Here is a 27,500-nt window from a genome sequence, read left to right as displayed (position 1 = left end):
ATTTTAAAGGCCTACTGAAAGCCACTACTAGCGACCACGCAGTCGGATAGTTTATATATCAATGATGAAATCTTAACATTGCAACACATGCCGATACGGCCGGGTTAACTTATAAAGTGACATTTTAAATTTCCCACTAAACTGCCGGTTGAAAACGTCTATGTATGATGACGTATGCGCGTGACGTCAATCGTTGAAACGGAAGTATTGGTACCCCATTGTATCCAATACAAAAAGCTCTGTTTTCATCTCAAAATTCCACAGTATTCTGGACATCTGTGTTGGTGAATCTTTTGCAATTTGTTTAATGAACAATGAAGACTGCAAAGAAGAAAGCTGTAGGTGGGATCGGTGTATTAGCGGCTGGCTGCAGCAACACAACCAGGAGGACTTTGAGTTGGATAGCAGACGCGCTATCCGCCGCTATCCGCCGCTATCCGCCGCTATCCGCCGCTATCCGCCGCTATCCGCCGCTATCCGCCGCTATCCGCCGCTATCCGCCGACCGCACGGATGATCGGGTGAAGTCCTTCGTCCTTCCGTCGATCGCTGGAACGCAGGTGAGCACGGGTGTTGATGAGCAGATGAGGGCTGGCTGGCGTAGGTGGAGCGCTAATGTTTTTATCATAGCTCTGTGAGGTCCCGTAGCTAAGTTAGCTTTAATGGCGTCGTTAGCAACAGCATTGTTAAGCTTCACCAAGCTGGGAATTATTAACCGTGTAGCTACATGTCCATGGTTTAATAGTATTGTTGATCTTCTGTCTATCCTTCCAGTCAGGGATTTAATTATTTTGTTTCTATCTGCATTTGAGCCCGATGCTATCCCGTTAGCTCAGTAGCTAAAGAGCTTCGCCGATGTATTGTCGTGGAGATAAAAGTCACTGTGAATGTCCATTTCGCGTTCTCGACTCTCATTTTCAAGAGGATATAGTATCCGAGGTGGTTTAAAATACAAATCCGTGATCCACAATAGAAAAAGGAGAAAGTGTGGAATCCAATGAGCCAGCTTGTACCTAAGTTACGGTCAGAGCGAAAAAAGACACGTCCTGCACTGCACTCTAGTCCTTCACTCTCACGTTCCTCATCCACGAATCTTTCATCCTCGCTCAAATTAATGGGGTAATCGTCGCTTTCTCGGTCCAAATCGCTCTCGCTGCTGGTGTAAACAATGGGGAAATGTGAGGAGCCTTTCAACCTGCGACGTCACGCTACTTCCGGTACAGGCAAGGCTTTTTTGATCAGCGACCAAAAGTTGGGAACTTTATCGTCGATGTTCTCTACTAAATCCTTTCAGCAAAAATATGGCAATATCGCGAAAAGATCAAGTATGACACATAGAATGGATCTGCTATCCCCGTTTAAATAAAAAAAAATCATTTCAGTAGGCCTTTAAGTAAGAAATTATTGCTTAAAAAAAGTAGTTTTATACTTGTGAGTGTTGATGACACAGCTTTGCAACAGTTGATATTCTAGTTTCAAGCATGTTTTACTCAATATAGCTCATCAAATCTCAGCAACAAGCTGTAATATCTTACTGAGATCATTTAGGACCAAAACCCTGAAAACAAGTAAAACACTCTAACATAAAATCTGCTTAGTGAGAAGAATGATCTTATCTGACAGAAAATAAGCAAATATCACCCTTATTTGAGATATTTAATCTTACTTAGATTTCAGTTTTTGCAGTGTGAAAACATTAAAATCCATAAAAGGAAAACTGCACAAAATCCAATTTTATGGCAATATTTGAATGAAAATCAACCCTTTTATGTTTGTTTTAAAATCTGCCATATATCGGCCCTAATTTTATTTTTTGATTTGCGTTCTAAAATGGATGGATGGATGGTTTTAGAATGGGAACTACAATGAACGGAAGGTTTCAATAATGACTTTTTTTTTCTTTTTTTTTTTAAATTAAGAATCATTACAACCTACTCAGTGGCCTAGTGGATAAAATATCCGCCCTGAGATCGGTAGGTTGTGAGTTCAAACCCCAAGTCATGCCAAAGAATATAAAAATGGGAACCATTACCTCCCTGCTTGCCACTCAGCATCAAGGGTTGGAATTGGGGGTTAAATCACCAAAATGATTCCCGGGCGTGGCCACCGCTGCTGCCCACTGCTCCCCTCACCTCCCAGGGGGTGATCAAGGGTGATGGGTCAAAGCAGAGAATAATTTCGCCACACCTGGCGTGTGTGTGACAATCATTGGCACTTTAACTTAACTTTATGCCATCATGACGAAATTACAAAGTTGAATGATGCAGACACCTTTGTTACTGGATACTTTCTAATACGCCTTGGAGACTTTGTATGTGTAACATGCAACTATGATCATTTTTTACTGAAATATTGTTCAACGAATGACACTGGGCTCGTGTGCTCAGCTGTTGTGTAGCAGCTAGCTCCTAGTGGCCTCCAGCCGAGCATGTTTACCTTTTGCAAATGTGTTTATTGGAGGACTTTTAGCTATTAACTGGCTGTCCAGCTTGTAACACGCTTGTACCGGAGATTTTACAAGCCAACATAATCCAACTTGTTTTGCTGACATTGGAACGATATCGGCGACCAATATCAAATCGGGACGCCCCTGATTATCATTAGTAACTTGCAAAGCGCAGTGGCATTAATTATTCTTGACTGTGCTTGTGCAGGGAGTGAAAAAAAAAAGAATGATGCCGCTTTTCACAGCGGTTTCGGCTCCAGGCATGCTCGGAACAGGGGGTACATGCGTGTACACATGTGCGTAAATTAGCCTTTAATTGTATTAACGGCGGATTATGCCTTCCAGTTGGATTACATTTTTTTTTTCTTTCTTAAATACGCTCTGTTGGTGCATTTTATGGGTTTGAAAAGGGAGAAACGAGGAGGCGGTGGTGGCGATGGAGGGGTTTTACGGGTTGGCTTTTTTTTTTTTTACGAGCTGCCATTGCGGCTGCCTCTCGTTACGCCGCCTGTGTGTACAAATAGAAAAGGGAGGCGAGCCAGGAGTGGGAGTGTTGGCGATAATGTGTACGAGATGGCGTCCCAGGCCGCCAGCTAATACGCTAACACACCCCACGCCGCCATCGATGCCACCCCCCACCCCTATCCTGTGAGGAGGCAGGCAGCCATGAAGTGGCGGTGGAGGGTTTGAATTCCATCCAATTACTCCATCACATAATATCACAATTTGCCTTTTCATAGGGGAGCGCAGGGCAGAGCGCATGCAGGGAGCGTTGGGGGGGGATTGGAGGCCGGCACTTTCTTTTACTCCTCATTTATTGTTAAATAAAAGCAAGAAATGACCCACTGGCTGACAGGGAGCAGCTTGCACCATTAAAGCTGCAGTCCAATAAGCTACCAGGACAGGCACGTAACGGCGCTCCAGGTTTTGGTAGGCCTCGGCCAGGGGTCGGCAACCCAAAATGTTGAAAGAGCCATATTGGACCAAAAATTCAAAAACAAATCTGTCTGGAGCCACAAAAAATTAAAAGCCATTATACATACAGATAGTGTGTCATGAGATATAAATTGAATTAAGATGACTTTAAGGAAACTAAATGACCTCAAATATACCTACAAATGAGGCATAATGATGCAATATGTACATATATAGCTATTAGCTAGCCTAAATAGCATGTTAGCATCGATTAGCTTGCAGTCATGCAGTGACCAAATATGTCTGATTAGCACTCCACACAAGTCAATAACATCAACAAAACTCACCTTTGTGCATTCATGCACAACGTTGAAAGTTTGGTGGACAAAATGAGACAGAAAAAGAAGTGGCATAAAACATGTCTTAGAAGGTCGGAGAAAGTTATACATGTAAACAAACTACGGTGAGTTCAAGGACCACCAAAATTAGTAGGACAAAACGGCGCTCGCCAAATACTCGAATCAGTGATGCATGTTTAATATAAACAGTGTGCTTTACAACAATTAGGGAGGTTTGTGTCATTTTTGTCCTCCTACAGAAACCATATTAAAACAAAAACTTTTTTTTTTCCCCCTCATCTTTTTCCATTTTTCATACATTTTTGAAACAGCTCCAGAGAGCCACTAGGGTGGCGCTAAAGAGCGCGGGTTGCCGACCCCTGGCCTAGGCAATAACTTTGTTTTATTGACATACCGGGTTTGGAGTGCACCGGAATACATTTTAGAAGAAAAATATATTTATATATATTAGCATGAAATGAGTTGTTTGCACAGAACATAAATGTTTATTTACAAATTAACTGTTTCCAAACGGTGTTCTGTAACAGGGCAGTAAAACGGCTGATCAAACAAAACAGAAGTCATCGTCACAGACCCACTAGCTGCGCAAGCTAGCTCTCCAATCAGCTACTCCGACTCAATAACTCGTTTTGGTGAATTTACTGAGTAATTTGTGGAACTGGAATAATATATAGAGAATGGCTTTTTATGTATTAATACTAACACAGCCACTTGTAAATGTTAAAGTTAAAGTACCACTGATAGTCACACACACACTAGGTGTGGTGAAATTACCCTCTGCATTTGACCCATCCCCGTGTTCACCCCCTGGGAGGTGAGGGGAGCAGTGAGCAGCAGCGGTGGCCGCGCTCCATAATCATTTTGGTGATTTAACCCCCAATTCCAACCCTTGATCCTGAGTGCCAAGCAGGGAGGTAATGTGTCCCATTTTTATAGTATTTGGTATGACTCGGCCGGGGTTTGAACTCACGACCTACCGATCTCAGGGCGGACACTCTAACCACAAGGCCACTGAGCAGGTGTGTCTTATGTCTTAGCATATTCGAAAGTATGTATAAAAACACTCCTACAAACATTACACATGGGACGGTTTAGTAAGTATAAAGAGTTGTAGTTATATTGTAAAACGAATAATAATAGTAACAATAATAATAATAATGGATTAGATGTATATAGCACTTTTCTATCAACTAGATACTCAAAGCTTTCACATTCACACATTGGTGGTGGTAAGCTACATTTGTAGCCACAGCTGCCCTGGGGTAGACTGACGGAAGAGACTACCACCTATCATGCATTCACCAATGTGAGCGGCACGGGGGGAAAAGGGGCAAATTATCCATAAATTAGCCGCTTGGTTTAAAACGTAGAAGAAAAAAAAGTAGCGGCTTGTAGTCTGGAATTTCCAGTATTCCCGTTTAATTTGTTGCAGACGATTAAAAAAAAAACAAAAAAAAAACTGTGTTATGAATTATCTCTGTCATTTATATTTATTGGTTTCCTTAAAAAGTACGGGAATAAAACCCTAAATGAATTTTTTTTTGTGAAAAAAAAAAAAATCGGGAGATTTTATTTTTTAGGCCGTATCGCCCAGGCCCAGGTTGTTGTTTACATTTCCAAGAAGCAGCTTGATTACATTACGAAAACATGTATAAAAACACTCCTACAAACATTACACATGGGACGGTTTAGTAAGTATAAAGAGTTGTAGTTATATTGTAAAATGAATAATAATAGTAACAATATTAATAATAATGGATTAGATTTATATAGCACTTTTCTATCAACTAGATACTCAAAGCGCTCACATTCACTCTACATTCACACATTGGTGGTGGTAAGCTACAGCTGCCCTGGGGTAGACTGACGGAAGAGACTACCACCTATCATTCATTCACCAGTGTGAAGGGGCAAATTATCCATAAATTAGCCGCTTGGTTTAAAACGTAGAAGAAAAAAAAGTAGCGGCTTGTAGTCCGAAATTTCCAGTATTCACGTTGTTTTTGTTGCAGACGATTAAAAAAAACAAAAAAACTGTTTTGAATTATCTCTGTCATTTCTATTTATTGGTTTCTTTCAAAAGTAGGGGAATAAAACCCTAAATTAATTTTTTTTGTGAAAAAAAAAAATCGGGAGATTTTATTTTTTAGGTCGTATCGCCCAGGCCCAGGTCGTGGTTGTTTACATTTCCAAGAAGCAGTTTGATTACATTACGAAAACATGTATAAAAACACTCCTACAAACATTACACATGGGACGGTTTAGTAAGTATAAAGAGTTGTAGTTATATTGTAAAATGAATAACAATAGTAACAATAATAATTATAATAATGGATTGGATTGATATAGCACTTTTCTATCAACTAGATACTCAAAGCACATTACAACATTCCTAAAACACGGAAAGAAAAAAAAGCTTCTTGCACATGTTTGACTCAAAAAAAAAAAAAATCTCACTTTCCCTGCTAGAAAAATGCCTTGAAGAACCAACAACACGAGTGCCACCTGCCACCTACCCTGCTGGCACCAGCTTCATCTCACCACCCACCTTCCCCTTAGCTCAGGCACAATGGTGACTCCCCTGAGGGTCCAAATGTGAGGGAGGGGGATAACAAAACAAAAAAAATACACCGAGGTGGGTCTTTATGTATGCTCCAGTCTGGTTTTTTTTGCTGCATCATCTCCACTTTTTATGCTTGTGTTAAATTTTTAAACACCCTCGAAAGACACTGGAGGGTCTGTCCTGTAGGCGAGACGTGCAGCGAGCATCAAAAACCCCCAAAGCACGGCCATCAAAATGACGCTGATGCGGTAGAAAAAGACGTGCGCGGTAAGATGCCGATTACTCGAGTTCTAAAGAGATGGGACGTTCGCGAACGAACCGAGTCTTTTGAACGGCTCTCCTAAGTGAACACTGAGGACTGATTTTCAGTAGGAGCCGATTTTTATGCAGGTGCAAATTTAGCGTGGACAATTGCCTATGCTGCAACTAGCCCAGAAAATGAGTCAAAGTTCAATGAAACTTAGCAGCATTTGGATTAACTTTTAACTTGAACTATTAGTACACGTTAAAAAACTAATTCCGGACCATAAGCCGCTACTTTTTCCCTTTCTTTTTCTCTTTGTTATTTGACATTCATCCTCTGCTGTTGCCATTTCTAATATAAAGTAGTGTAAAGTTCTTACTGATATATGTCACTAAACTCGCCATGGAAGCGCTAAAACATACTGGCGTAGTGAGTTTACATTATTCACTCAAGGAACTTTAGTTATTAGAGTTCCGGTCGGACAGTTTTTCACGGGTGTGGTCGTTTCCGGATGAGGAGATGCTGCTCCGTTATTGATTTAAGTAAAGTCTGAATGTCATTCAATCAATCAATCAATCAATGTTTACTTATATAGCCCTAAATCACAAGTGTCTCAAAGGGCTGCACAAGCCACAACGACATCCTCGGCTCAGATCCCACATCAGGGCAACAAAAACTCAACCCAATGGGATGACAATGACAAACCTTGGAGGGGACCGCAGATGTGGGGACTTTTGAGTTTCAACAGTTACTTAAACTGGATCATATTAGTACTTTTTTCATTTATCCATTCCAGGATTTAAATCTACATACCGTATTTTCCGGACTATAAGGCGCACTTTCCCCCCCTCAAAACTCGACAGTGCGCCTTATAACCCGGTGCGCCTAATGTACGGAATAATTCTGGTTTTGCTTACTGACCTTGAAGCAATTTTATTTGGTACATGGTGACATGATAAGTGTGACCAATAGATGGCAGTCACACATAAGAGATACGTGTAGACTGCAATATGTCTCAAGTAAACAACGCCAACATTTTATATGTTCCATTGAAAATATAGAACATTACACACGGCGCTCAAAAAGCTATCAACATGTTTTAGTACGACTTTGGTAAGCTATGAAGCCGCAGCGCTTGATGGATTGTACTGTGCTTCAACATAGGAGTATTATTATGGTGTGTGTATAAGGTAAGATATATTATCTGGCGTTTTGTTTCGCAATATTATGCAAAAGCAACTTTTCTTACCTTCTGGTACCTGCTGATTTGTGTTTGGGATCTGCATAAGTCCTGAAAAATTATGCGAGTCCGCCTTTGTAGTCTTTGACGACCCCGTAGTCGATAAGCTTCTTCTTTTTTCTCTATTTTCTTGTTATGTGACATTCATCCTCCGCTGTTACCATTTCTAATATAAAGTAGTGTAAAGTTCTTACTTATATCGGTCAGTAAATTCGCCATGAAAGCGCTAAAACGTACCGGTGTAGTGAGTTTACATTATTCACCCAAGGAACTTTAGTTATTAGAGAGTTCCGGTTGGATGTTTTTTCACGTATATACAGTTTTTTTTATCCTTCTTTGTGGGGACATTGTCGATTGTCATGTCATGTTCGGATGTACTTTGTGGACGCCGTCTTTACTCCACAGTAAGTCTTTGCTGTCGTCCAGCATTCTGTTTTTGTTTACTTTGTAGCCAGTTCAGTTTTATTTTCGTTCTGCATAGCCTTCCCTAAGCTTCAATGCCTTTTCTTAGAGGCACTCACCTTTTGTTTATTTTTGGTTTAAGCATTAGACACCTTTTTACCTGCACACTGCCTCCCGCTGTTTCTGACATCTACAAAGCCATTAGCTACCGGCTGCCACCTACTGATATGGAAGAGTATTACACGGTTACTCTGCCGAGCTCTAGACAACACCGACACTCAACAACAACACATCATTTGCAGACTATAATTACTGGTTTGCAAAAAATAGGTGAAATTAGATAATCTCCCACGGCTCACCAGACTGTATCTCACGGCACACTAGTGTGCCGCGGCACAGTGGTTGAAAAACACTGATGTAGACCACAAGGAAGTGTTTTACATTTAGAAAAAAATTATAATAATACGACTCCTTTAATGCGCCCTATAATCCGGTGCGCCTAATATATGAAAAAAGATAAAAAATAGACCATTCATCAGCAGTGCGCCTTATAATCCAGTGCGCCCTATGGTTCGGAAAATACTGGCTGGAAAATACTGGGAAAAAAAGGGGAAAAAGTAGCGGCTTATGGTCCGGAATCAGTTTTTTCAACGTGTAAAAATAGTTTAAGTTAAAAGTTAATCCAAATGCTGCTAAATTTCATTGAACTTTGACTCATTGTTGGCTCAGCGGTGTGAAATCTGAATTGAAGAATTAGCTAATCGCTAACATACACTACTTCCGAAAAGAAAAAAGTCTGCTTTTGCTCGCTAATGATTGAATGACAGAAAGTGGCTGTTGTGGTTTTACGAAACAATGCCATTAAAAAAATACTCAAATCATGCCTAACCAATAGCGTCTTCCTCCACACACACACACACACACACACACACACACACACACACACACACACACACACACACACACACACACACACACACACACACACACACACACACACACACACACACACACACACACACACACACACACACACACACCACCATTTGACATATTATTGGTGTACCCCTCATCATACACAGTAGTGTAAACACACTCCAATTGGTGAACCGTATTTTTCGGAGTATAAGTCGCACCGGAGTATAAGTCGCACCTGCCGAAAATGCATAGTAAAGAAGGGAAAAACATATATAAGTTGCACTGGAGTATAAGTCGCATTTTTTGGGGAAATGTATTTGATAAAACCCAACACCAAGAATAGACTTTTGAAAGGCAATTTAAAATAAATAAAGAATAGTGAACAACAGGCTGAATAAGTGTACGTTATATGAGGCATAAATAACCAACTGAGAACGTGCCTGGTATGTTAAGGTAACATATTATGGTAAGAGTCATTCAAATAACTATAACATATAGAACATGCTATACGTTTACCAAACAATCTGTCACTCCTAATCGCTAAATCCCATGAAATCTTATACGTCTAGTCTCTTACGTGAATGAGCTAAATAATATTATTTGATATTTTACGGTAATGTGTTAATAATTTCACACATAAGTCGCTCCTGAGTATAAGTCGCACCCCCGGCCAATTTATGAAAAAACTGCGACTTATAGTCCGAAAAATACGGTACTTACAGTTTCACTTTGTCAACATGACTCCTGCACGCTGCTGTCAAATGCTAATGTGAAATGCTAATGCTAAAGCGCTAGGCCGGGGTGTGAGCGTGACATTTGGGGTTGGGTGAGTTCAAGTGTGAGTGGAAAGTTCAAGGCATGAAGTAAAAAAAAGGAGAAGAAGAAGAGGAGAGAGTAATAAGTGCCCGAGTGTGATCTTGTGGTCCTTCGCTGGAATCACAAGCCGCTCCTCGCCTCCGATGAATAATGACATATTTGTTTTTAAGAAACTCCGTCAAAGTGTCTCCACCACCCCGACTATGGCCAGCAGGCACGCCTCACTTGGAGCAGATGACAGTGTGTGTGTGTGTGTGTGTGTGTGTGTGTGTGTGTGTGTGTGTGTGTGTGTGTGTGTGTGTGTGTGTGTGTGTGTGTGTGTGTGTGTGTGTGTGTGTGCGTGCGTGCGTGTGTGTGTGTGTGTGTGTGTGCGTGCGTGTGTGCGTGCGTGTGCGTGTGTGTGTGTGTGCGTGTGTGTGTAACAGAGTGAAGTGCAGCATGGAGACTCCATGAAGAAGATGAAGAAGACGAGGACAAAGAAGAAGAAAAATAAGTCGGAAAAATGAGATTTGGCCTGCTAACCTGATCTGTGTTCATAGCTAAAGAGCATGTAGCTTAAGGGTACGTAACTAAAGCCTATGTAGCTGAAGTGTTCGTAGCTACAGTGTACGTAGCTAAAGTGCACAAAGCAAAATTGCTTGTCGCGAAAGAGTTCTTGCTACAACGTCCGTCGCTAAAGCGTTCGCGTGCGAAGCAAAAGCGTACGAAGCGAAATTGTACTAAGCGAAAGCGTACGAAGCGAAAGCGCACGAAGCGAAAGCGTATGCCGCTAAAGCGTACGAAGCGAAAGCGTAAGTCGCTAAAACGTACGAAGCAAAATCGCACCTACCTAAAGTGTACATAGCCAATACGTTCATCACTAAAGTGTACGTCACAGAAGCGTACGAAGCGAAAGAGTACAAAGCTAAAGCATTGGTAGTGAAAGTGTTTGTCGCTGAAGCGTTTGCAACCCAAGTGGATGTCGCTACAGCGTACGTAGCTTAAGTGTACGAAGCAAAATTGTTTGTAGCGAAAGAGTTCGGCGCTAAAGCCTTCGTTTACGAAGCGAAAGCGTACAAAGCTAAAACATACAAAGCGACAGCGTATTTACCTAAAGCGGTCGTAGCTAAAGCGGTCGTAGTTAAAGCTGTCGCAGCTAAAGCGTCGTAGCTAAAGTGTCGTAGCTAAAGCGGTCGTAGTTAAAGCGGTCGTAGTTAAAGTGGTCGTAGTTAAAGCGGTCGTAGTTAAAGCGGTCGTAGTTAAAGCGGTCGTAGTTAAAGCGGTCGTAGTTAAAGCGGTCGTAGTTAAAGCGGTCGTAGTTAAAGCCGTCATAGTTAAAGCCGTTGTAACTAAAGCGGTCGTAGTTACAGCAGTCGTAGCTCAAGCGGTCGTAGTTAAAGCGGTCGTAGTTAAAGCCGTCGTAGTTAAAGCCGTCGTATTTAAAGCGGTAGCGGCCAAAGCGGTCGCGGCTAAAGCGGTCGTCGCTAAAGCGCAAGTCACTAAAGAGTTTGTCCCTAAAGCGGTCGTTGCTAAAGCGGTCGTCGCGAAAGTGTACGTCACTAAAGAGTTGGTCACTAAAGCGGTTATCACTAAAGCGGTTATCACTAAAGCGGTTATCACTAAAGCGGTTATCACTAAAGCGGTTGTAGCTAAAGCGGTTGTAACTAAAGCGGTTGTAGCTAAAGCACTCGTTGCTAAAGTGGTTGTTACGAAAGTGTACGTCACTAAAGAGTTGGTCACTAAAGAGTTGGTCACTAAAGAGTTGGTCACTAAAGCGGTTGTAGCTCAAGCGTCGTAGCTCAAGCGTCGTAGTTAAAGCCGTCGTATTTAAAGCGGTTGCGGCTAAAACGGTCGCGGCTAAAACGGCCGCGGCTAAAGCGGTCGCGGCTAAAGCGGTTGCAGCTAAAGCGGTCGCAGCTAAAGCGGTCGCAGCTAAAGCATCGTAGCTAAAGTAGACGTTGCTAAAGTGTTTTTAGCTAAAGCGTTAGTCGCTAAAGCGTTAGTCGCTAAAGCGCACGTCACTAAAGAGTTTATCCCTAAAGCGGTGGTTGCTAAAGCGGTCGTTGCTAAAGCGTATGTCACGATAGTGTATGTCACTAAAGCGGTTGTAGCTAAAGCGGTTGTAGCTAAAGCGGTTGTAGCTAAAGCGGTTGTAGCTAAAGCGGTCGTAGTTAAAGCGGTCATAGTTAAAGCCGTCGTAGTTAAAGCCGTCGTAGTTAACACGCGAAGTCCCAGAGAAGGGTCAATTGACATTTTTACTAGAAAACACACAAGAGGGTCATTTGACCCCTGGTCCCCCTGTGGACACTCCTTTTGTTATGAAAATGTGGCTGTTAGTGGCACACGGCAGGGGGCCACTTGAGCCTGTGTGGGGGAGGGGACCTTACAGCTCAAGCTTTAGTTCTGAGGTAGGTTGTGTGTGTTTTTGCAAGGATCAACAGAATGAAGGGATCAACACTCTGACATTTATTGTTAAAAAAAATACAAAACAAAACATATTTACAAAGAATGAAAAAGCAACTGTTTTCCCAGTTTTGGTGTGGAGGGTTGTTGCAGAAGCAATTGTTATTTTTGTGTGCCAAAAATAGTTTAAAAAAAAAAATTTACAAAGAAAAAAGCATATTTACAAAGAATGAAAAACCATGTCCATGTAAACGTGACTGACATACATTTGAGCAGTCACTCACAATCCTGGCACTGCCATTGCTCCTTTCGGCATTTCCCACATGTATAATTTTTCTGTCTACCTAGACAAACTGCCCCTAACAGCCTCATTACCATAACAAAATGAGTGATTAGTGTATTCGGGAAAAGCGTCGGGCCAAATGACCCCTCTCTGGGTCTTCTAGGTAGACAGAAAAATGCTGGGACTTCTAGTGTTAAAGCCGTCATAGTTAAAGCCGTCGTAACTAAAGCGGTCGTAGTTACAGCAGTCGTAGCTCAAGCGGTCGTAGTTAAAGCGGTCGTAGTTAAAGCGGTCGTAGTTAAAGCCGTCGTAGTTAAAGCCGTCGTATTTAAAGCCGTCGTATTTAAAGCCGTCGTATTTAAAGCGGTCGCGGCTAAAGCGGTCGCGGCTAAAGCGGTCGCGGCTAAAGCGGTCGCGGCTAAAGCGGTCGCGGCCAAAGCGGTCGCGGCCAAAGCGGTCGCGGCCAAAGCGGTCGCGGCCAAAGCGGTCGCGGCCAAAGCGGTCGCGGCTAAAGCGGTCGCGGCTAAAGCGGTCGTCGCTAAAGCGCAAGTCACTAAAGAGTTTGTCCCTAAAGCGGTCGTTGCTAAAGCGTATGTCACGATAGTGTATGTCACTAAAGCGGTTGTAGCTAAAGCGGTTGTAGCTAAAGCGGTCGTAGTTAAAGCGGTCATAGTTAAAGCCGTCGTAGTTAAAGCCGTGGTAGTTAAAGCCGTCGTAGTTAAAGCCGTCATAGTTAAAGCCGTCGTAACTAAAGCGGTCGTAGTTACAGCAGTCGTAGCTCAAGCGGTCGTAGTTAAAGCGGTCGTAGTTAAAGCCGTCGTAGTTAAAGCCGTCGTATTTAAAGCCGTTGTATTTAAAGCGGTCGCGGCTAAAGCGGTCGCGGCTAAAGCGGTCGCGGCTAAAGCGGTCGCGGCTAAAGCGGTCGCGGCTAAAGCGGTCGCGGCCAAAGCGGTCGCGGCCAAAGCGGTCGCGGCCAAAGCGGTCGCGGCAAAGCGGTCGCGGCTAAAGCGGTCGCGGCTAAAGCGGTCGTCGCTAAAGCGCAAGTCACTAAAGAGTTTGTCCCTAAAGCGGTCGTTGCTAAAGCAGTCGTTGCTAAAGCGGTCGTTGCTAAAGCGGTCGTTGCTAAAGCGGTCGTTGCTAAAGCGGTCGTTGCTAAAGCGGTCGTTCCTAAAGCGGTCGTCACAAAAGTGTACGTCACTAAAGAGTTGGTCACTAAAGCGGTTATCACTAAAGCGGTTATCACTAAAGCGGTTATCCCTAAAGCGGTTGTAGCTAAAGCGGTTGTAGCTAAAGCAGTCGTTGCTAAAGTGGTTGTTACGAAAGTGTACGTCACTAAAGAGTTGGTCACTAAAGAGTTGGTCACTAAAGCGGTTGTAGCTCAAGCGTCGTAGCTCAAGCGTCGTAGCTCAAGCGTCGTAGCTCAAGCGTCGTAGTTAAAGCCGTCGTAGTTAAAGCCGTCGTATTTAAAGCGGTTGCGGCTAAAACGGCCGCGGTTAAAGCGGTCGCAGCTAAAGCGGTCGCAGCTAAAGCATCGTAGCTAAAGTAGACGTTGCTAAAGTGTTTTTAGCTAAAGCGTTAGTCGCTAAAGCGGTCGTCGCTTAAGCGCACGTCACTAAAGAGTTTGTCCCTAAAGCGGTGGTTGCTAAAGCGGTCGTTGCTAAAGCGTACGTCACGATAGTGTATGTCACTAAAGCGGTTGTAGCTAAAGCGGTTGTAGCTAAAGCGGTCGTTGCTAAAGCGGTTGTAGTTAAAGCGGTTGTAGTTAAAGCGTACGTCACGGAAGCGTTTGTCCCTAAAGTGTTGGTCAGTAAAGAAGAGTTTGTCACTAAAGTGTTGCTAGCTAAAGCGTTGTTGGCGAAAGCGTAGGTAGTCAAAGATTGTGTGCGAGGACTCACCGTTAGATGCTGGAAGAGCCAAGCTCTCATGATGTTGGTGGCCACCTTGGGGAAGATGCCCCTCTTCTTGTTGCGCTTCTTCTCCTTATCCGGGTCGTCGTCGTCGCCCGTGCTCGGAGACGCCACACTGTTGTCCAGCCCGTCGCCTGCCAGGACGCCACAGAGGGAGGAAATGCAAAAGATGAGACGCCTTTTTTGTTTACTCGCCGCTCCAAGGGACTAAATGCGATTTCAGGGGGAATTGTGCGGGGCTTTTGTACGCCGACACAACAATGGCAGAAAGTGAATGGCGGGGGGTTGGGGGGGGGGGGGGGGGGGGGGGGTAACGGCACCTTATGAAGGCATTGATTTTTAATACTTTTATAAATATCCCTTTCAACAAGAAGACGGCGGCAGGAGGAGACGCACAAAGGACGTGTAAGGTCGCATTTCCCACGCAGAATTGAAAATGACGGAGGGATTTAGTCTTTATTATCCCGAGGAGTTATTGAAGCCCCGTTTGACTGGAGGTGGAAGGAGGAACACGGCGCTACAAAAGGACGGGGCGCTAACAAAGCTAGCTGCTTTTCATAACAATGGCGACCTGTTGGGCTGGGATAAGGCGCCGTATCGAGGCCACCTCACCTGAAGAGGAGGCGGCTTAGGGGCTTTGACGCGAAAACGCTACGGCCTATATCTGCCTAATTGTCGCCGGCGAAGGAAAGCGGTAAACAAGCGCGAACCGATAAGTGACTCCATCGGCGCTGGGAGTGTCGGCGGTTACTTATTGATCGGGCACAAAGCACTTCTAAAGCCGCTCCGCCAGGCGACACCCCGCTAAACCCCCTCGTATCATTGATAATTAATAGGGATGTTGGCGCTAATCCGCTTGGAGATGACTTTTTTCCAGCCCCGCCACATCAATGGAATAATCAGCGGCCTAAAACCCGGGCCTTTGCTCCCCATTACCTCGGGCAAAAGAATTCCTGAAAGCATGCCTGCGGGGCACCTGAATTATAGACGCCATTAGCACAGAGCGCCTCGCCAAGATCCATACGCAACAGCGCCCGCTCCCACAACGCCGACAAACGCATGTGCGCGCATAGCGAGGGGCTTTCTAATGACGCCGAGGCGGATGCTTTGGGTTGTTGGTTTTTCTGACATGGACTTGTTTCTTCAGCATTGTCCACGCGTTTAAGTCATACTTGCCAACCCACCCGAATTTTCCGGAAGACTCCCGAATTTCAGTGCCTCTCCCGAAAATCTCCGGGACAACCATTCTCCCGAATTTCTCCCGATTTCCAGCCGGTCTTAAGGCACGCCCCCTCCAGGTCCGAGTGAGGACAGCCTGTCGTCACGTCCGCTTGCCCAACCAAAAAGTAACCACAGAACACTATACCGTATAGCATACTTGCCAACCTTGAGACCTCCAATATCGGGAGGTGGGGGGTAGGGAGTGGAGTGGGGGGGGGGTTCGGGGCAGGGGGCGTGGTTGGGGGCGTGGTTATTTACAGCTAGAATTCACCAACTCGAGTATTTCATATATATATATATATATATATATATATATATATATATATATATATATATATATATATATATATATATATATATATATATATATATATATTTTTTATATTTTATTTACATAAAAGAAATACTTGAATCTCCGTGTTCCGGTGGCTATCCATTAGATGGCAGTATTGTCCTGTTTAACTTCTCCGTTCATGATGAGTATGTCATTTCGGCCACCGTGTTCAATGGAGAAGTCTGTTTTTTAATAAGGTGATTATTTAGCATACCACAGTTAAATCACTGCTCATCTAAATTATGTATTCATGTGTTCATTTTAAACCTGGAAGAGTACAGTGAGTAGGGTAGACATGTCATGTCTTAATGTGTATTTAAATAAATATAAATGTGTGCAACAATTGCAGGGTAAGATAAACAATATAACAAAAAAGGTTTAATCGACTAATAATACCACAACCCCCTGCAGTAAATCTGCAGTACTATGGGGGAGTGTCTTAAAGGCAAAAAAATTAAGTGTTCCGCCATGTTTGTTGTGCCACTGGAAAAACAATCCGTCAATGAAACAATGTAACACAATGCTCAATTTTTCCAACTTCAATTCCCGCTGTGAGACCAAAAAAAAATAAAAAGTCTGGCAAAGCTGCAGCTTGCAGATCCAACACAATTATATAAACACACAGCTGGTTTCTGCATTCAAAGATTTAACTCGAGAAATGGTTCCAACAACTTTGATTACATGGAACTCAAACTATACGGTTGTCGTGTCATGAAGAAATAGAGAAAAGCGGCACAGAAATAGCACATAGTTGCTCTAAAAATGAGGAAGTCTAAGATTGGGTTAAGGAATAACATAGTTGAGTTCATTCACTGTGTTTAAACACCTGAAACGTCCGATAAACACTGAATTGATTAACGTGGACCCCGACATAAACAAGTTGAAAAACTGATTCCGGTGTTACCATTTAGTGGTCAATTGTACGGAATATGTACTGTACTGTGCAATCTACTAATAAAAGTCTCAATCAATCAATCAAAATCTAGCAATGCTAGCAAACTAGCTAATCTCTTCTTGCTAGCTTATCAGTCAGATAACTGGTTGTCTCCATTTGAGAACCTTTTAAGAGTCTTTACTTTAAAACATCGAAAAACTGAACACACAGAACTCCTCTGACATTCCAAAATAACAGAAATGCTTTCAAAAAAATGTGCTAGCTCGATGCTAATTTGGTCGCGCCGTATAAACCCGAATAATTAGCACTAGCGATTTTAACACCTCCAAATTTGTCAATCACAACTATGACTAAGATACACATTACAGTCAAACAGCTGACGTGTAATAAATTAAACACTTACTTTGTAGGACACAACAAAATATAGGACCGACTACTTCCTGACTACGGCAACTCAAATAGGACAAATTGAAATAAATGCATACTGGCAAATGAGACTCAGACATTTAAGAAAACAATATAGTACAGTCTTTTTCAGACTCCACTCAAGCACTTCTAACTAAAAGTTTTAATTAATAAACACAAACAAAACACACAATTAGGTTAGCATTAGGCTACATTGTGTTAGCATTAGGCTACATTAACACTAGCTCGGTTTGAAATTGGAGCTAAATTATTGGGATTAAGCTTTATAACTGCTCAATTTATTATTTCTTTTGATGTAAAATATCCTAAGTGTGTCTAGATTACGGAAGAAGATGCCACTAATGTGTCGTATTAGGAAGTGTAACTCCAACTAATGCAACGTACTGTACTGTGATTATTATGATGCAAACATACACAAAAATCCAAATGTCCCATTACAAATCATCACATGGATTGACCTTAAAGACAATATTTTATGTATAAACACAAAAAACATGTGTGGGTTAGCATAACGTTAGCATTAGGCTACATTAACACTAGCTCGGTTTGAAATTGGAGCTAAATCATTGGGATAAGTCTATAACTGCTCCATTTATTATTTATTTTGATGTAAAATATCCTAAATGTGTCTAGATTACGGAAGAAGATGCCACTATTGTGTCGTATTAGGAAGTGTAACTCCAACTAATGCAACGTACTGTACTGTGATTATTATGATGCAAACATACACAAAAATCCAAATGTCCCGCTACAAATCATCACATGGATTAACCCTAAAGACAATACTTTATGTATAAACACAAAAAACATGTTTGTGTTAGCATTACGTTAGCCTGAGGCTACATTAACGCCAGCTAAACCTAAAATTAGAGGCACATCATTGGGATTAAGCACTTTCTCGTAGGGGTGTAGTTGACGTAAAATACCCTACATTTTTCAAAATTAAGGTACTACTACAAATATGATGTACTTTGTTCAAATACATTTTAATATTTTTTTAAACAACAAGTGTGGGGGACCAATTTGTGTTGGATCAATGTAATTATCAGGTGGATTGACCTTAAAAACAATAGGTTTAGGTGTATAAACACAAATAAAACATGTTTGAGTTAGCATAAGGCTACAACATGTTCGCATTAGGCTACTTTAAGTACTAACTAGGCTTGTATACATAATTGGGATTATTCACAATGTTTGATAGGGATGTTTTTAATCTACCCGTTGACATAAAATATTCTAAATTTGACATGTACAGTCGTGATCAAAAGTGTACATACACTTGTAAAGAACATAATGTCATGGCTGTCTTGAGTTTCCAATAATTTCTACAACTCTTATTTTTTTGTGATAGAGTGATTGGAGCACATACTTGTTGGTCACAAAAAAACATTCATGAAGTTTAGTTATTTTATGAATTTAATATGGGTCTACTGAAAATGTGACCAAATCTGCTGGGTCAAAAGTATACATACAGCAACATACATGATCAATTTTGGTGATGTAGAAAAGTTACAATCAAATCAAATTAGCTTCATGGCATGGCCTCTTAACTTCATGTGAGTGATTATGATTGACGACACTTGTTGACTTCTCTGAGCCCATTTAGATAGGGCTCATGTGATGCAGTCATTAGACTCGGTTACAAACTCAGCACAGATCGGAAAAAACAAATCATTGACTCAAACAAGTCAGGAAAGTCACTTGGAGCCATTTCAAAGCAGCTTAAGGTCCCAATAGCAACTGTGCAGATAATTGTTAGTAAGTATAAAGTGCATGGCACAGTTTTGTCACTGCCACGATCAGGAAGAAAACGCCAGCTATCACCTGCTGCTGAGAGAACATTGGTCAGGATGATCAAGAGTCAACCGACAACCACCAAAAAGCAGGTCTGCAATGAATTGGAAGCTGCTGGAACACAGGTGTCAGTGTATGTCCACAGTCAAGTGTGTTTTGCATCGCCATGGACTGAGAGGCTACCATGCAAGAAGGAAGCCCTTGCTCCAGAAGCCACACCTTAAAGCTCGTGTAAAGTTTGCTGCTGATCACATAGACAAAGATAAGACCTTCTGGAGGAAAGTTCTGTGGTCAGATGAAACAAAAATGTAGCTGTTTGGCCCAATACCCATGTTTGGAGGAGAAAAGGTGAGGCCTTTAATCCCAGGAACACCATGCCAACCGTCAAGCATGGTGGTGGTAGTATTATGCTTTGGGCCTGTTTTATACAAGTTTAGATTGGGGTGTGACGTATCTTAATGGGGAAAGACGCTAGCTAGCAAGCTAACGCTAGTAGGTCCATGATTTTATCAACCATGTGTATATCAACCGTAGTTTTCCGATCGTTTTTATTTAATACGGTAATACGGTAATCGGGAGTTTTACCGCGGTCATCGTTACTATTGTTTATTTGTAATAAAAACGGCCATGCTGCTGAGACTGGTTCAAAGAAAACATGCACGCACACGGCAACTATGGACTATTTTGCGTTCATTTTCATAGAATATCGGCCCATGTCTAACTGTTACGCATCTGCGCATTATTTATCGGCGCCGGGTGTCGTTTGCGCCCGTGCTGTTTTATCACATGGACAAAAATAAGACCTTCTGGAGGAAAGTTTTGTGGTCAGATGAAACAAAAATTGAGCTGTTTGGCCACAATACCCAGCAATATGTTAGGAGGAGAAATGGTGAGGCCTTTAATCCCAGAAACACCATGCCAACCTTCAAGCATGGTGGTGGTAGTATTATGCTCTGGGCCTGTTTTGCTGCCAATGGAACTGGTGCTTTACAGAGAGTAAATGGGACAATGAAAAAGGAGGATTACCTCCAAATTCTTCAGGACAACCTAAAATCATCAGCCCGGAGGTTGGGTCTCCAACCGCCGTTGGGTGTTCCAACACGACAATGACCCCAAACACACGTCAAAAGTGCTAAAGGAATGGCTAAATCAGGCTAGAATGAAGGTTTTAGAATGGCCTTCGCAAAGGCCTGACTTAAACGTGTGGACAATGCTGAAGAAACAAGTCCATGTCAGAAAACCAACAAATTTAGCTGAACTGCACCAATTTTGTCAAGAAGCTTGTGGATGGCTACCAAAAGCGTCTTATTGCAGTGAAACTTGCCTAGGGACATGTAACCAAATATTAACATTGTTGTATGCAATGTTCCCTCTAATTTTTCATGTGTGTAAGCAAAGGCAAAAAGTCCCTGAGCATTGAGTGGAGGCCATGTGAGCAACATCAGACGTGCACACTGTGGCTACACCAGCAGCACACCTGTCCCAAACCTGACTAAATAACAAGTTACATCTCCATCCATCCATCCATTTTCCACCGCTTGTCCCTTTCGGGGTCGCTGTAGCCTATCTCAGCTGCATTCGGGCGGAAGGCGGGGTACACCCTGGACAAGTCCCCACCTCATGGCAGGGCCAACACATATAGACAGACAACATTCTCTTATTATTATAATCAAATGACAGCAGTCATTTCCATTTCTAATATAAGTGTTTAGGCCCACTTACAATGACAATAACAAAAAATATTGTTTTCATGAACTGTGTACTTGTATTGTTTGTCTGGGTGGAGGTCCGGCTTTGGAAATAATTTGTACCCCTTTCAGACATTGCATTTAGTTCCCATTAAAACATTCACATGTTGCACAATGAGATGTAAGCAGGGGATCATGTGTACATTCCTGCAACTTCCTGTTTGTAAAAATATATTTTATTAGTTATTATTTAATATACTAACAGCATTTCATGATTAATATTTATAAATTAAGATTCCTAATAAATGACACTAGAATAAGCACACATTTGATTGGTAAATCATAGTGTAACGACCTAGAATGACACTTTATGTGTGGTGTTGGAGTTGTCCGACTTTTTGTGTGGCTGTAAACGCATCACTGGCTAAGTGCCATATGTGCATGTGTTGGCGCAAGTGAGAAAGAGCGAGCGGCTGCTGTTGATATAACAAAGTTGCTTTTGGTCTGGTTTGTACTGCAGAAAATGACCACTTTTGCTAGATATCATTTTTTTTACTCTTGTTTTGGTGATGTGTTTATGGCCGACAATAAAGAGTTTTGCTCAGTAAAGTCATGGATGGAATTCATGTCCTCAAAGCGTCTCAACAGACGTTACAATATTTGAACAACGATGACGAAAACTGTTTTCTCTGTCGTGTCCGTGTGTCGAAAATTGTTATGCGCTTATTTTTTTAATTCGATTTTGTGCGTGGTATAGATTTGCCGTGCGCAGAGGACGCTTGAGCAGTGCGCAATTGCACAGGCGCGCACCTTAGTTGGCTGTATGTACACTACCGTTCAAAAGTTTGGGGTCACATTGAAATGTCCTTATTTTTGAAGGAAAAGCACTGTACTTTTCAATGAAGATAACTTTAAACTAGTCTTAACTTTAAAGAAATACACTCTATACATGGCTAATGTGGTAAATGACTATTCTAGCTGCAAATGTCTGCTTTTTGGTGCAATATCTACATAGGTGTATAGAGGCCCATTTCCAGCAAGTATCACTCCAGTGTTCTAATGGTACAATGTGTTTGCTCATTGGCTCAGAAGGCTAATTGATGATTAGAAAACCCTTGTGCAATCATGTTCACACATCTGAAAACAGTTTAGCTCGTTACAGAAGCTACAAAACTGACCTTCCTTTGAGCAGATTGAGTTTCTGGAGCATCACATTTGTGGGGTCAATTAAACGCTCAAAATGGCCAGAAAAAGAGAACTTTCATCTGAAACTTGACAGTCTGTTCTTGTTCTTAGAAATGAAGGCTATTCCACATAATTGTTTGGGTGACCCCAAACTTTTGAACGGTAGTGTATACTTTTGACCCAGCAGATTTGGTCACATTTTCAGTAGACCAATAATACATTCATAAAAGAACCAAACTTCATGATTGTCTTTTGTGACCAACCAGTATGTGCTCCAATCACTCTATCACAAAAAAATAAGAGAGTTTGTCAACTTTTGACCACAACTGTATTTATGCATTTACTACAAATACAAACTAGAACACAAGCTATTAGTCGTCTATTATCAAACTATTGATTGAAACGTCACACGATGATGTCGTCATTTGTTTTCTTACAGTTTAACAAGAAACATTCTAGTGATCGGCCTTTTACTTCCTTAACAAACAATCAATCACGGCTCCCAATTAACCCATCCATTAACCGACCAATCAGCCGAATTCTCCCATGCCACATCATTAGCCCCACCCCCCTCTCTCCCTGTAGCCGTTTCTCTTGGTCCGGCGGCTGGAAAGGCGGGCCGGGGCCCCGGCTCAGGCCTTGTAATCTAAGAGCAGATTTTCATTGGAAGCAAATGCTTTCAATCCGCCGTAAAGACCGGCTCATGTTCAGCAAAGCCTACAATAACAAACCCGGGGGCTCGTCCCGTGCGAGTTGGGAAAACAGAAGCAAATGGCTCGCCGCCGCCACTGAGCCGGCGAGGGAGGGAGGAAGCGAGGGATCAGGAGAGGTATGGCAAGGGGAGGGAAACATGTAAACAAAGAGGGGGAAATATGTCAAAGTGACCAGATGATCACAAGATGCTTGTGACACATTGATACCATTTGTACATTAAAGATGCTAAAACCAGTCAATTTATGTTAAGTCAGGGGTTCTTAACCTTTTTGACCTCGGGGCTCACCTTTCCCACTACCGAGGGGCCCGGGGCCCACTCAAATATTAATCCTACTCTTGATTTGTATCTTATTCAATATTGATATCTGACCTACTTACAGTTTACAACCTTGTCAAATGATATGAAAGCATGCGGTGATTAAAAAGATCATTATCGAGGCTTAGGTCAGGCTAATTACAAAAATAAATATTAATCAAATATACTGCAAAAGAAGGGACTCAAACCGATGAAAAACACAATTACACAGTGCTAAAAATAATAAATGCTTAAATAATAAATAGTAATAAAATTACATAAGATAAGCCGCTACTTTTTGCCCTAAAATATTAACCCTAATAAAACAATAATAATAATAATAATGATAGATTTTATTTGTAAAAAGCACTTTACGTTGAGCAAACAACCTCAATGTGCCACAGTGTAAAAAAAAAAAAAAAGTAATAATAATAACAATAATAAAAGATAATAAAAACAAATAAAAAATAAAACCAGAAACAGCCCAACAGCTAAAACCAGCATGCATATCTATAAAAAGGCTTTTTTAAAAAGATGGGTTTTTAAGCCTTTTTTTAAAAGCATCCACAGTCTGAGGTGCCCTCAGGTGGTCAGGGAGAGCGTTCCACAGACCGGGAGCAGCAGAGCAGAAACACATTTTTTCCTGCTAATGCCCATAATGTTTGTGTTCAATAGTTTGCATTAAACCCAAGCAGAAGACTGAACAGGTGTGGTATTGTTTGTGCGATGTAGGTTGCTCGGTAGGTTGAAAATGTTCTTCCTGTTTTAATGCCATAAACAGGAAATAAGCATCCGTGGTGTTTTCGCTCGAAAGGATTCTTCGTTCATCACTCGTAGCAACGTTTGTAAGTTTTACAATACAACTAAAACAATTCATACTTACTAAACCGTCACATGTGTGAGGTCGGCAGGACTGTTTTCATGCATATTTGTACATGCTATTGTAATGTAACCAAGCTAGCATCATAAGCATTAGCCAGTATGCTAACACGTTCACGAGTGTGTGTGTTAGTATTATTAACGTACAATGGCATTCTGTTTGTTTTGTTTCAGTTTTTGTAAATACACCAAAACGTCCACATGGAGTTATAGAGTCTGTTTAGCTGATTGGACAGCAAGCTTACAACATTGAAACAACATACTTTTGACGACGTTTAATCAATGTTGTGTTCTGACGTTGATTTGACCATTGAATTTTGGTCATTTCCCAACCAATATCCTACAACACAAATACAACATTAAAACAACATACTTTATGACGACGTTTAATTAATGTTGGGTTCTGACGTTGATTTGACCATTGAATTTTGGTCATTTCCCAACCAATATTCTACAACACAAATACAACGTTCAAACAACATGCTTTTTGACAACGTTTAAACAATGTTGGGTTCTGACGTTGATTTGACCACTGAATTTGGGTAATTTCCCAACCAATATCTTCCAACACTAATACAACATTAAAACATACTTTTTGGCGACGTTTAATCAATGTTGGGTCCTGACGTTGATTTGACCATTGAATTTTGGTCATTTTCCAACCAATATTTTACAACACAAATACAACGTCAAAACATGCTTTTTGGCGACGTTTAATCAATGATGGGTTCTGACATTGATCTGACTATTGAATTTTGGTCATTTCCCAACCAATATTCTACAACACAAATACAACATTGAAACAACATGCTTATTGACAACGTTTAAACAATTATGGGTTTTGACGTTGATTTGAACCGTGAATTTCGGTGATTTCCCAACCAATATCTTCCAACACAAATACAACATTAAAACAACTTACTTTTTGACAACGTTTAATCAATGTTGGGTTCTGACCTTGATCTGACTATTGAATTTTGGTCAATTCCCAACCAATATTCTACAACACAAATACAACGTTGAAACAACATACTTTTTGACCACGTTTAATCAATGTTGGCTTCTGACGTTGATTTGAACATTGAATTTCAGTAATTTCCCAACCAATATCCTACAACACAAATACAACATTAAAACAACATACTTTTTGACAACGTTTAATCAATGTTGGGTTCTGACGTTGATTTGACCATTGAATTTTGGTCATTTTCCAACCAATATTCTACAACACAAATACAACGTTCAAACAACATGCTTTTTGACAACGTTTAAACAATGATGGGTTCTGACGTTGATTTGAACACTGAATTTGGGTAATTTCCCAACCAATATCTTCCAACACTAATACAACATTAAAACATACTTTTTGGCGACGTTTAATCAATGTTGGGTTCTGACGTTGATTTGACCATTGAATTTTGGTCATTTCCCAACCAATATTTTACAACACAAATACAACATTGAAACAACATGCTTTTGGACAAAGTTTAAACAATGATGGGTTCTGACGTTGATTTGAACCCTGAATTTTTGTGATTCCCAACCAATATCTTCCAACACAAATACAACATTAAAACAACTTACTTTTTGACCACGTTTAATCAATGTTGGGTTCTGACCTTGATCTGACTATTGAATTTTGGTCAATTCCCAACCAATATTCTACAACACAAATACAACGTTGAAACAACATACTTTTTGACCACGTTTAATCAATGTTGGCTTCTGACGTTGATTTGAACATTGAATTTTGGTCATTTCCCAACCAATATTCTACAACACAAATACAACATTGAAACAACATACTTTTTGACAACGTTTAATCAATGTTGGGTTCTGACCTTGATCTGACTATTGAATTTTGGTCAATTCCCAACCAATATTCTACAACACAAATACAACGTTGAAACAACATGCTTTTTGACCACGTTTAATCAATGTTGGCTTCTGACGTTGATTTGAACATTGAATTTTGGTCATTTCCCAACCAATATCCTACAACACAAATACAACATTAAAACAACATGCTTTTTGACAACGTTTAAACAATGATGGGTTCTGACGTTGATTTGACTATTGAATTGTGGTCAATTCCCAACCAATATTCTACAACACAAATACAACATTGAAACAACATGCTTTTTGACGACGTTTAATCAATGTTGGGTTCTGGCGTTGATTTGACCGTTGAATTTTGGTCATTTCCCAACCAATATTCTACAACACAAATACAACATTGAAACAACATGCTTTTTGACAAAGTTTAAACAATGATGGGTTTTGACGTTGATTTGAACCCTGAATTTTTGTGATTTCCCAACCAATATCTTCCAACACAAATACAACATTAAAACAACATACTTTTTGACCACGTTTAATCAATGTTGGGTTCTGACCTTGATCTGACTATTGAATTTTGGTCAATTCCCAACCAATATTCTACAACACAAATACAACGTTGAAACAACATACTTTTTGACCACATTTAATCAATGTTGGCTTCTGACGTTGATTTGAACATTGAATTTCAGTAATTTCCCAACCAATATCCTACAACACAAATACAACATTAAAACAACTTACTTTTTGACCACGTTTAATCAATGTTGGGTTCTGACCTTGATCTGACTATTGAATTTTGGTCAATTCCCTACCAATATTCTACAACACAAATACAACGTTGAAACAACACACTTTTTGACAACGTTTAATCAATGTTGGCTTCTGACGTTGATTTGAACATTGAATTTCGGTCATTTCCCAACCAATATTCTACAACACAAATACAACATTGAAACAACATACTTTTTGACAACGTTTAATCAATGTTGGGTTCTGACCTTGATCTGACTATTGAATTTTGGTCAATTCCCAACCAATATTCTACAACACAAATACAACGTTGAAACAACATACTTTTTGACCACGTTTAATCAATGTTGGCTTCTGACGTTGATTTGAACATTGAATTTTGGTCATTTCCCAACCAATATCCTACAACACAAATACAACATTAAAACAACATAATTTTTGACGACGTTTAATCAATGTTGGGTTCTGACGTTGATTTGACCATTGAATTTTGGTCATTTCCCAACCAATATTTTACAACACAAATACAACATTAAAACAACATACTTTTTGACAACGTTTAAACAATGATGGGTTCTGACGTTGATTTGACTATTGAATTGTGGTCAATTCCCAACCAATATTCTACAACACAAATACAATGTTGAAACAACATGCTTTTTGACAACATTTAAACAATGTTGGGTTCTGATGTTGATTTTAACACTGAATTTCGGTCATTTCCCAACCAATATTTTACAACACAAATACAACATTGAAACAACATACTTTTTGACAACGTTTAATCAATGTCGGGTTGTGACCTTGATTTCAACATTGAATTTTGGTCATTTCCCAACCAATATTTGACAACACAAATACATTGAAACAACATACTTTTTGACGACGTTTAATCAATGTTGGGTTCCGACGTTGATTTGACCATTAAATTTCGGTCATTTCCCAACCAATATTCTACAACACAAATACAACGTTGAAACAACATGCTTTTTGACAACGTTTA

General features: G+C 40.8%; 1 protein-coding gene across 1 annotated transcript in view; it reads right to left on the bottom strand.

Annotated features, from left to right (window-relative positions):
* The window catches only part of LOC133657784 (homeobox protein Meis1), a 237,049-nt gene that overhangs the window by 100,145 nt on the left and 109,404 nt on the right, over nucleotides 1-27,500 (bottom strand). Inside the window, exon 8 of the mRNA XM_062059515.1 lies at nucleotides 14,463-14,608. Coding sequence (XP_061915499.1) covers nucleotides 14,463-14,608 — 146 coding nt within the window. The remainder of the gene's footprint in view (nucleotides 1-14,462; nucleotides 14,609-27,500) is intronic.

The sequence above is a fragment of the Entelurus aequoreus genome, linkage group LG09 (genome assembly GCF_033978785.1).
Source record: "Entelurus aequoreus isolate RoL-2023_Sb linkage group LG09, RoL_Eaeq_v1.1, whole genome shotgun sequence".
In the NCBI taxonomy this organism is placed as follows: domain Eukaryota; kingdom Metazoa; phylum Chordata; class Actinopteri; order Syngnathiformes; family Syngnathidae; genus Entelurus; species Entelurus aequoreus.
Note: the sequence above shows the minus strand (reverse complement) of the source record. Positions and strands in the feature narration are given on the sequence as shown.